Source organism: Cygnus olor, chromosome 6 (genome assembly GCF_009769625.2).
Source record: "Cygnus olor isolate bCygOlo1 chromosome 6, bCygOlo1.pri.v2, whole genome shotgun sequence".
Lineage (NCBI taxonomy): Eukaryota > Metazoa > Chordata > Aves > Anseriformes > Anatidae > Cygnus > Cygnus olor.
The window spans coordinates 35,820,331-35,832,604 of record NC_049174.1 but is presented as its reverse complement, the minus strand read 5'-3'; the positions used below and the strand labels follow the sequence as shown (position 1 = coordinate 35,832,604).

At 39.7% G+C, this 12,274-nt stretch overlaps 1 protein-coding gene across 1 annotated transcript in view; it reads right to left on the bottom strand.

Annotated features, from left to right (window-relative positions):
* Positions 1-12,274, bottom strand: part of KYNU (kynureninase) — a 60,226-nt gene that overhangs the window by 34,861 nt on the left and 13,091 nt on the right. Inside the window, exons 4-5 of the mRNA XM_040561850.1 lie at positions 6,091-6,173; positions 493-554 (exon numbers count right to left, since the gene is read on the bottom strand). Coding sequence (XP_040417784.1) covers positions 493-554; positions 6,091-6,173 — 145 coding nt within the window. The remainder of the gene's footprint in view (positions 1-492; positions 555-6,090; positions 6,174-12,274) is intronic.

Here is a 12,274-nt window from a genome sequence, read left to right as displayed (position 1 = left end):
TGAACCTTCACCTATTCAGTTGAACCAAGACTTCGGTAGCACTGGAGAACCATGGACAGTTTTATATAACCATCAGTAGACCTGTTCATAACAAAATCACATCTAAGGCAACAATTTTATAAAACCAAACAGATTTTTGTGCTGTTATATGGTTATATAAACAGGACTAAAATATGTGTTTTAAATTTATAGAAATTAATCTTCAGTTTCTCAAGTTCTGAAATTTGATGTAGAATCCAGAGTTGAACAATTATTTAGAAATGAATTTTAAATAAGGTATCCTCTCTGAGGACTGATACATTACATTGTTCAAGATACAAGTCCCAAGACTTAAGAGAAGTTATGCTTTATTATGGTGCTTTCTTTGTAAGGTCCCTACAAAACATTTTGCTTACATTAACAAATAAAGGAAAGGCATACTTGTTAACACCATTCACAAATGAAGGAAAAATTTGTCAACACAGCATCAAATAAACATCGTAAAAGACATACCATCTGGAGGTGCAAATTAACAGTTAGCCCATTCATTAAGGCTACTTCATGTCTTTGGGCTCCTGAAATAAAAAGAATATATATATATACACACACATACTGGCTGGAATTTTCTTTACAGTTTCAGAGAAATCTAGTACAGCATTGAGAAAAAGGTATGTTTTGAGTCAATGTCTCTCTAAAGACTAGAAAGTAAACAAACTTTTGAGGTGTCACAGTGAAGAAAAAAGATTTCTTGTCTGACTCACTACGCCACACTGGCAGGAAAATATTTCTCTTCAGGTCAGCCACAGAAAACAAAAAACAATGAAGTATTTCCATTTCCCAGCAAAGCACTAGCAGATTTATTATCATTAATACCACAGACAAAAATCAGGTCATAAGTCTGTACGTAAAGCAAGCCTTGCAGACTTATTTTTGTCATAAGTTTATATGTAAAGCAAGCAAGAAAACATATTGAGACAATCATCTGTTGTAAGCGGTTACAGAGATGTCAAACTTAACCTCATCCCCAATAAAACAACTAGCAAAAACGTCCTATGAATATATCAGACCATTATTAACACAGCAGCTTAGCAAGAAGCCACACCCATGTAGCCCCAGGGAGGGTAATAACAGATGCCTTTTGGCTACAGCTAATCACAGACAGAGCTAATGGAGTACCAACTAATTGTTGTTATTACAAAGTATTTAGTAACAAATTCGCAAACCCTTATCAACCACTGGTGAAAGGTTTCAGGCAGAATGAGGGACTGCAAGGCATAGCACTGCACTGAGATATGGAGAAAAATCAATCCTTATTTCTTTCCATTTTGCCTAATGTCTGTCACTGAAAAGCAGTAATTCACCCCTGACAAATCAGGGTGTTGAGTCCTCTTCAGCTGGAAGATGGGCTTGTGTGCTGTTGCTGCAGTCATCGCCCATCAGCGGAGTCTGCTGCAGGTGGAAAGAGGTTGTGGGCAGGGAGGGATGAAGACAAGTGTGTGCAGGCAGGGAGGGCAGCAGCATCCCTGAGATGCAGAAAGAGGAAAGGAAAACATGATGGGGCAAAAAGAAGAAGGGAAACCACAAGAAAGAGAGAGGTGTATCCTGTGTTTGTCTTGTCCCAGCCTCAGAGGAAGCCAACACAGGAAGAAACACTCCCACCACATCCCATGGAGTGTAGCTTCACTGAGTTATGACTTCACCAGCCTAGGCAAGACATAACCACAGGCTGAACTCAATACAAGGAAATATAGCCCAAAAACTTGGAAATCTGTGAATATGAATGGTTTCTTCATAAACCCTTGCCAGGCAGGCCTCAGCTTCTGCCACTGCAGGAAAAGCCAAGAACCACTCTGACTGAGGCATGCAGTGGCCCTTCTTTGTGTTGCTGAAATCTGTAAGTATTGGACAAAGATCTGTCAATTGCTGTCAGGGACTCTGAAGGACCTGTCCAGGGGATGAGTCAGGGGGGATGAAAAGTGTCCTGAATAATCTCCCTCCTCCAGACACTCAGAACTTCATCAAGTTTGTGCGAAGAAGGTATAAGTGAACTTAGTTCTTCAGCAGGAAAAATAAGCTCTTCTCCTCGCTTAAACTGCTCTCCTTTGCTTTTTCTTCCCTCTGATAGCATTGTATCTGCAGGCTCCATGCTGCTGGAAGGGGTCACCTTGTTGCTGTTCTATTGCAGATACAGAAGACAGCTAGAGAGTGATTGCAGCTCAAAAACAGTGTTATTTGCAGTCTTAATATTTCTATGGAACTCTTGAGGCTGAAAAAAAAGGATAGCATCAAGAAATGGTATTGTTCTCATTTCTCCCTCTGCTCCTTCCATGAAATCTGTGGCTTTCACAGCAAACTCTGCATGAGCAACCCTTTGCCCGCTGTACCATTTCCATATAAAACAAATGGTTAATCTGTAGATCACTTTTGGCTGCATGCTAGCATCCCAAATTAAATATGACACTACATTTGTCATGTAAGTCTTGGTCCTCCGTAAATTATATATTTATTAAAAGCCTTCCATTATTGAATTTCATGCCCACAAAACAAACCTCATCCGTGTCATTGGAAAACTGTTATCCTTTATAACCTGCACTGTGTTTCAGAAAGCAACCTTTCCATGATCCAATTAACCTATTACAATATTCAAAGACCCAGCACACAGGAGACAATTATGTTTGCTTTCTTTATTTCCTAACTTTATACCGTATCTCCAAGACAGGCTAAAACCTGTATGTTCTGCTTGATAAATCTCCTCTTTAATAAAAGGAAGCAGCATTTGCAAAGTACAACTTCAGAGACAGTTATGATTGTGTTAGGCAGACACTGCCATCCTTCTCCATTCTGACTGCGGCAAGAGCCTGATCCATACCAGAATAAGTAAAAAGCATTTTGTAAAGTGATTCAAAAGAGGCCTAAGGGCCCCAATTCAGAAGACAGTTTGGTTATTTCAAATAAACCTTACCAAAGTCACTACAAATCTGCTCAGCACTCAGTCTTCCCTCAACAGAGACCTGTGCACACTGTAGAGGAGCACCGATACAGTTAATCTCATTCCATCAGAAGGTGATCCTGCCAAGGTTGTAATGTTCTAATAAAGTCTGGTAGGAGCAGCTGAGGTTACCAGCACCACCTTATGGTGCTTGGTGTGAGCGTGGAGAAAAGCTTTGGCCTCCACTGACCTTGATTCTGCATTTCACAACATATTTACTACTGTAACTTTCATTGAACAAGAAAATGTGACTGCATTTAATAAGCAAGGTGTTATATCACTATAAACCATTAAATGGACAGATATTTTACAGTCTTTAGTAGATTCCTGAATAAATCTCAAATAATTTTTGCTTACTGCTACTTAGAGTGAAAAGTGACAATTCTTCTTCTTCCATAACAAATTAAATATTGAATAAAAAGAGTGTAAAATTCTGTTTATACTCTTACATTAAAATCACCAAAAAGGGCAATTCAGAATTCACTCAAGTCATGCACGCTTGGTATCACACTTCGCTGGAATAAACCTTGCTGGAGTACATAATAAATATCATTTTAGCAAAACATTTTCCTCACATTTATTCTTTTTATCTTTTCACTGTTATATAAATATTAATGCCACTTGTTATAATGTATCTAATATTTGGGAAATATTAATTGGCTTCCCTTCTAAGGACATCATCCGTAGATCATGAAAAAAGTTATAAGGGTACTATCTAAACTAAAACCTGCTGCTGTGTGTATCTGAAGACCAGATTTCAACCCAAAGAACATTTTATATTTTAATTAAACAAACCTGAGAAAAGCCTGGAGAACAAAATCCAAACTGATATTGACACATCCTTTATTGCTGAGGAAAACAGTACTATGAAAAGCTTTCCACTGAAGTATTTTAAAACTAAAATAGGTTAATTGGTAGGGTGACCTCAGTCATCATCATTTTCATAGAAATCTAAAATACATGTATCACACTTTGAAATGAACAGAGTTGTCATAAGTTCAGAGTAGTCTGACCTATTCGATAAAAAAGTGGCATCGTATGAGATTGGGGAAAGAACAATAGGGAGGCTGACAAGAAATTAGGTGAAGTTTGGTGAAGTTTAAGCAAAGCTCTCATTTCCCTCTCCTCACAGCCAAAATATTTCTTTAGTTAAATAATATGCACTGAGCTGGCAGCCTCTGCAGGTCAAATGGTAAAGGGGAAAAGCCTGATTCTCTGCTTTCTGCAGTGACATTTAACCTGAAGTTGTAGTCAAATTGACAGAGGCACCGGGGGGAGGTCAGCACACAGCCCACAGCATCACCCCATGGGGCAGCAGGTTTCACCATCAGACCGATGGCAGACATTTGCAGAATTGATGCCAAAAAAGGTGATAACAAGGGGTTCATAACTGCCCTCCAGTTAATTAAGTTCAAGGTTACCAATCCAAAAGCCCTTACTATTCATCAAGGTAGCTGTGTGACAAGTCACATTTCTCCACCTGCCCACAGCTCCCCAGTTCTACACTGCCAGAACAAAAACATCAACTTGCCAGAAAAGACTGACCAAATCAGAGAAAAATTAGCTAATCCCTAAATCGGCTGTGCCCACCATTTTGACAGATTACCCTTATATTCTCACATTTTTATATTCTGTGATATGTACCAGATACATGCACTGAGCTTGCCCTTGAACATGGTAAAAGCAAAAAAAAAAAAAAAAAAAAAAAAAAAAAAGCACTTTCTTCACCTCCTGAGGAGCACCAGGTAACAAGTTCCAAAACCAGAACCCAGGAAGACAGAAGAACAGATCTGCATTTCAGGTTTTATTTCATACTGCAAATAGGATTGCTCCACACAGCACAGTGATGCTCAGTGTAGCCATGCTGATACTTATGTTATCTCAGTATTTATATCACAGATAGGCCAAGTATAAGTGTTTTTCTGTACTTGTTATGGTCCAATAATAATTACCTATACTCTACTGGTTAGGAAGCTTCATGGAGAAGTCAGAAAGCTCGCACATGTTCCCTTCATTTGCTTTAGCGGTTAAATTTATAAATAAGCCTGCTGTTAAACATTCCTTAATGTCTTTCCTGCTGTTCAGAATCTATTACCTTTTCTTGAAGGAGAAAACACACCCTTCTCATTGAACGCTTGTCTATAGCTGGAGGAGAAATTACACAAGACAATATCTAGCATACAATAGGTCAACATAACTAATATTTTTCCTTACAGAAGGCATAAATGAACAAATGATAACATGGTTTATATGGTCAGTATTGACAGTTACCCTCAAGAGATAAATGGAAATATTGGCCAAATCTTACTGGAATCTACTAACCTAGCCTTGACAACAGCTGTAAGGGTTGGGAAGAGAAATGATCTGTGGAAGTCTATGCCAGCAACATTTCTCTTCCCCTTTTAATAGGGAGAAGTCTGAAGGAAATCCCAACGAAAGATTATTTCAGCAACTGCATACAGGTCAAAGCAAGAGGTGATGGAGGAAATTTGCATTCAAACTCAGGCAATTGCTTTTGTGGCTAGCAAGCTCACCAGGAGAAGTCTCCAGGGCTACTTTTCAATCTCCAGAATAACCAGCTGCATTTACTGCCCACATCCTGCAGCACGCAGGCTCCTCGAGGAGTACGGCAGGGTAATGGGAACTTACAAATAGCAGGTCCTGCCCCAATTATCTGCTTCATTGACATAAGCAGCTCTCAAATATGAGGCTAGGTTTAAGTGATGAAGAAATGAGGAAAAGCAGAAAATGTCTAGGTAGAAATCATTTTTCAAAAGGGAAAGTTCATTGGTTCACTTCCAGGAGAGAGGCTGAGAATCTGTAATGCCAAGTGCCCTTTAAAAGGGCTTCACATGTTAGACCAAGTGGTTTACGATGCTCCAAAAAACCCTTCGCTGCAATTAGTTTCTTGATATGCATATGCTCATATATTATTGCCTACATTTATCTCCTAAATCACTTACAGACTTAAAATGTTATGCCACATACTAAGCAGTCAGAAAAATTACTTCGACAAAAAATACAAGGAATTAAGTTCTGCTTGCAAAGTATCAGGACTTTCCATCTTAAAATAAGTTTGTTTCCATTTCTAGAGAAAGGTTTTTCTTGTAGTTCACACCTACCAACCAGATCAGCCATCAGGTCCACGATGCACTCATCTGCCAAAGCCCACGGGCGCTGACCATTGAAATGGCCATGAACACCTCTGAAAGAGAAGAGGCAAGAGATGAAAACAGATGTTGCTTCCTTGGGATCAGTCCTAAGAAATGTAATTGATTTGGATAGCCCACATTTGGAGGAGGAAGACTCATCGAAACTGAGCACATGGCTATTATTATAGCAATTAAAACATAGATATTTAGATAAACTAACAAATTAAAAACATTTACTGGTTTCCTACAGGTTTTTCAATTACTGGAAAACTATTTTGATACCCAAATTCCTCTAGAAATCCCTTAAAGTTACAGGAGATTTTCCCTGGCAGTGTCTGCATGGTGCAGGGCGCCCTGGGAAGGGGCAGGCAGGGACAGGGCGTGGTCTTGCCCCATGTAGGACAGCACCCATGAACCCAGCTGTAATCACCCTAGAGTTGCACCTCCTGCATTTATTTCTAGTTGAACATCATCACTGCAGAGGATAGTAGGCTTCAACACTGCCTTCCTCCCAGACATATGTATTTCTTGTCCAACAGTTTGTCACCCAAATCTCCTGTCTGAGCTCACCCTTCTGCATAAAGCAGCAGGTACTTCATGTGCATTCAGGGAAGCACCTGCCCAAGCAGAGCTGTGCATTAATTTTTATTGCTTTCACTCTCCCTGACAAATTATTCTAGATCTAAGTGTGTTTAAACCTTTTTGTTTTAACAGAGTGCATTTTAAAACTTTATTTTGCAAACTGTTCCCATCTGTAGTGGATAATATTGACACCTTAGACATGAATGCACCACTACTCTGGAGAGACAGATGTGTACATTCAGTTCTGGATTAACTGCTCTGATTTTTATTTTTTGCTTCAAATGTGATAGAAGTAAACTTCTAAAGTAGCCACCATGCATACAAAAATAAAAAGTTGCAGAGTTCCTTAAATATACTGGAGATAGAGTACAGATTTAAATGCAAATGAAGGCAGATTGAGAAAAGTAATAATGGTGCTAATCCAGGGGAACATCGCTCTAGGCTTCCATCTTACACTGGATGATTTTGATATTTGCTGAGCACCACAGGGTACCTGCCAGGCTGCATGTGAACCGAGTATAAAGCTGCTTCAAAAAGGGACTACACTAGTAGGAAACTGGGTAGAAATTAAAAAGCCCTAGAAGCTGTTATGAAAGAAAATGGACAAGTAACAAACCTTTTAAAGAGGAACAAGCCCACATACTCACTCAAAATAAGACTTCTGGCAGATTAAGACAGGAAAAAGGATGGCATGCATGGCTGACATGCTTTAACTTTCCCATGCTTTAGCCTATTCAGATTTTATCCACTCAACTTTTCTGCGTCAGGCAGAATTTTGTTCTATATCCCACAAATAACCTGGGTGCCTTTACAGTCAGGCTCTGACTAACTTGTGCATAACTCACACCTCTTAGAGATAACAGCAGAAGAACCACAGCCCTGAAGAAAATACAAACTGCTGCCAAAAGTGCAATTTGTTTTAACCATTTTATGATTATCCTTGTGAAACACTTTGTTTTTGGAATAGCTACTATTTAGGCCAATAGCTGAAGAGGAACACACGTACAACTGAACCTCTTGCAGATAAAATACTGTCTTGCTATATTCAACAAGTTTAATCCTCCACTGATGAAGAGACCCACCTCAGTCCTTAATTTGGATAAGGTCACAGTACAGCAGCTGACTGCTTTTCTCAGTTTCAGAATTACTCTGATGAGATCTTGAGAGCAGAAAGCAGGCAGTATGAAATAGCACTCATTTACAAGAACATTTTGTAGACGAGGAGCAAAGGCTGGGTAGGGGGAAAAAAAAACGCTCTTCCTAGCTTCTCCAATCAGGATGTGATGCTACTGCTTTCCCTGAAGACAGTGGTATGTGTTTCACAAACAGCAAGACATTTATTGCTAATTTCCCTTCTTATCCTTAACTGTAATATAGTGATTAGGGGACTTAGGGATAATGCAGACAGTTAAAGAAAAAAGATTTTTGGTGACTCCCAGCCCAAGGGGACCTGTTTTTTTCTGAAAGAGGATAGCGAACATAATAAGATGGGAAAAAGAAGCCCTAACTACCTATGGGATTCTCTTTCATTAGCTTTCTCTGATTTTATAGCCATTAGTGTCCTCCTAATGGGAATTTACTGGTGAAAGCTGTCTCTACCAAAACACAAGACTAACAAAATTTCAGAATAAATTTCCAAGTTTTCATGAAAACAGATATGAGATTTCAGGCATGAGAATATTTTATTTTGAGAAGAAAACATGAAAAATTAAGTACAGTGAAAGAGGATAGAGACAGCATTAATTATTATTCATATTATTATTATGGCACATCTTACAGCTTGCCTCCCTCTTGATGGCCAATATAAATGCCAAGAGACAAAAATTATTGCAGCTAAAATGGTAGTTAAAGGCATATTCTTGGACCCTTTTTTTTATTTTAATCACATGAAGCTCTGTAGCCTTTGCTGATGGCACAATACATCCTATTACACTTAGGTTGTAAAATTCTATGCTCTGCCTCAGAGAATTTATCTCTGTATATTATGCCACCGCTCTCTCAGCTCTGGTAGGCACTGGGGGTAATAATCTTTAAGGACAACTTCAGTGCTTCTGGCACTCCCCTCAGACACGAGGAGCTTACCTTTCATTTTGTTTCCACTGCACCCTAGATAGTAAGAGAGATTTAAGTCAAGGCCCTCAAATTAATGGATACAAAACATGGCCCATCAAATCATAAAGCATCATACAAACAGAACTATTTCTTGAACTACTGAGAGAATTTCTTGTTCTGCAAATTAATTTTTAGTCAGTTACCATTTTATTTTCAATTTGGCAAGAAATCACAATGCCACATTTTATTTGCTGAGGCCTGGTTGATGTAAAGCTCACTAGGGGAGCTAGAAACATTTTCTCATATGATCCCAGGTTTCAAAGGAGGTAACAAAAGGGATTTAAATTAATTGCCAGCTTCAGGAATCTTCTGTGCTCATCCAAATCTTGTTCAAGTGGAAATTTCCTTCTTGCTCCTTTGCCAAAAGTGATGCAAGATATTTAAGGAGCCAACACAAACCCTTAACCTTCATGATGGTCTTAAGAAAAAAAAAGTAAAAGAAAGGAAGACATGTCCAAGGAACAAGAACTGTATGGAGCAGTAGATTGAAGGAAAAACTAAAAAAACAAGGTATTAAAGCATACATTTACAGCTCTAACATGCAATCTGCTGAAATGCACAAAGCAGACGACTCCTGCAGAATGGCAGAAGTGGGTCTGCCTGAGCCCCACCAAGCTGCATTCCTGTTTGCAAGGCTGTTATATCCTGCAGGCACATAGAACCAAAGACACCTTTTGGTGCACTGAAAACAGCCTTTTGCTACTGCAGGTGCTATATTGCAAAGCCCTCCTTAGACTTGGATTTTTTTCTACTCTACTTGTACCGGAAGGTTGCTACCAGATTGCTTCAGTGCTTTGAAGTATATATATTTAGGTTCTAGCCTGAATACATTAATTTCCAGTTTATATTTACTATACCAGCATATTAAATAACGTGGTTCCTTTTCTCTCTCCTGTGTTTACCTCACAATACATTTGCAGAGAGCAGCTATTTTGCCTTTCAGTCTTCATTCTGCTCAACTAAACAAGGCTAATCCTCAGAACTTCCCCATCACAGGTTCTCCCCTCCCCAGTCACCCTTCCAGCCCTTCACAAGCACGTAGCTGTGCTGCAGCAGACTGCCTTCTGGTTTCACAGTGCCACTTTAATGAGTTACTGCAGCGGGCAATGTCTCGCACTTCCGAGTATGTTTGCACGCAATAATGATTCTATAAAATACATTAATTGTGTAAACAATTCTGACAGAGAAAAGGGAAAACAAGACACTGCAAAGCATCTACTGGCCTTTATCCAACTAGGCAAGTAACCTGAACCTTGGTCTTTTAGATTTAAGGAAAAAAAAGGCTGTTACTGACTTTAGGCTAAGCAGAAAGGAGACAAGTCATCTTTTTGCCCCTGTTCAAGAAATCTTGGATTTAGCAGAAATCAAAACAGGAAAAAAAGGATGAAGCCTCAAAGGCTCCTTTTAGATCTCCGCTAAGAACGCCAGAGGCTTGAATCTGTAGTCTCTATACATTAACATAAAAGAGGAGACCAAGGAACATGCCAAGAAAGAATCCCAGAACAGAACAGGTACGCGGTAGTCAGATGTATGAGAAGAAAGCTATAACCCTCCATTTGAACTGTGTGTGTGAGGAAGACTGTGATGCTGCGAGAGGGAACACAACAAGAGGAAAAACACACATGAAAAGGCCTCTTCCCCTGCAGGCCTTGCTCTAATGAGTTACAGCCATCAGCACCCAGAGCTGGAGCTACGAGCTTCTCTGCCCTTGCCGACAGCTCCCAGATAATCTTCCTTTTCACTCCTGCTATCAGCTATAAGTGGTGAAAACAGCTTAAACTGACAATATAGTGGCTGTTTGAGACGAGTCCCATGACACAGCAAACAAATTGGTTTATCACATTTTCTAAGAGACAGAATCTATATCATTGCTGACTTGAAGGATGTGTCTAATTCATATGCCATTTCTTAGATACTCGCTACTTATTTATCCGAGCCACAGCCATTAAATTCCACGCTGCCAACATACAAGGCATTGAACAGGCTTCAGCTAGTAACACCTACCTTCTGCCCTTGGTGACCAGAATAAAAGCAACTATGTGTTCCAGCTACCTATTCCTCCACAGCCCCTGGCACCTGATCCTCTGTCCCTGCCCACATCAGCTTCTTTATACATAAATTGCTCTGTTCAGGTTTACCTTGACCTTACCCTGACTTTCTCAGTTGCTTTAGGTGCACCTGCAGCTAGCAGGGTTTTGTAAATTTTATTTCATTTTATTTATTTTAAGCTTTGATATATTCCGTGTAATCTGTTGGGATTTGAGCTGTATTTTTGGCAAACAGCCTTCCTAGGTTTGCTCCTGCTCTTCTGATGGTTAGAAATCATGCTCAGCCATATTTCCCCCTTGGATACAGCTACTGAAGGCATGTTTGGTCTTCTGGAGAAAGATGCTGCTTACCCTTTTCTTTCAAGTTTCTTTTTTTTTTTTTTAAATAACGGGGGGTGGAATTATGCTTCACTGTAGCAAAGGCAAACATAAGAATGGAAGCAAACCAATAAAAAGGTACAGTGAGGGAGCTGAAATATGTTTGCACTCCCAGTGCATCACTAACAGATAAGACTTATCTGACTTTTAGCTTTTGAAAGAACTCAGCTATTTCCCTGATAAAGTACGATAATCATACAGAAGTGGACAGGGTTGCAATTTTTTCAAATGACTAGAGAAACTGCAGTGCCGTGCTGAATGAATAACCAGAAGGAAAGTGTGTTTCCCAAAGTTCAAATTCACTCCCATTCATTCTCAACCTTCTTCTCACTTATAAGAAAATAAGCAATAAATAAGAAATAGTAAACCACTTTTATTAACTCACAGCATCTATATATTAACAAGTAAAACAGCAGCTACAAAGTTTTCACATTTACAACAGGCAGCCTCCATCTACATCATTTCTTCTGGAACACAGCTGCCCAGCGAGCAGGATTAGCTTTTCCCTTCTGCCTCCACATATTTCCTCTGCTTTCTCACCATGAAATCACATAGGTTCCACTCACATCCCGTACCCTGTAATGTATTCTTCTTCCCCAGCTCACTCACTCATCTGGGTGTTATTTTCCTTTCCTGCCTTCAGCTCCCTGGTTTCTAGTTATCTTTTTTCTTCTCCCCGCTCCAGCTGCTCAGACAGGTGTTGATACCTCAAAGCACAGACTCTACATTTAAAAAAAAAGTATAATGTAAGAAAATGCAGGCATACGGGGGGGGGGAAGCTTCTAAAAGTCCCTCATTTGAAGTGACAAAGTCCTTTTCCTATAAGGGACACTGCTGAAAGGCATCTCGTCCTCCTGGCTCTCTTACTTCAGCTCTGCTCAGCAGAGCTTGTTGCAATCCACACTCAGCTCCTTGCAGAGATGCTCCTGATGAGACAGCGATGCTTCTTTCTAAATAAAGTGAACTTGTCAGGCATAAACTTGGTTAAAGAGGAGCTGGTAATCTGCCAGCAGCACCACTTGTGCTCCGTGCCA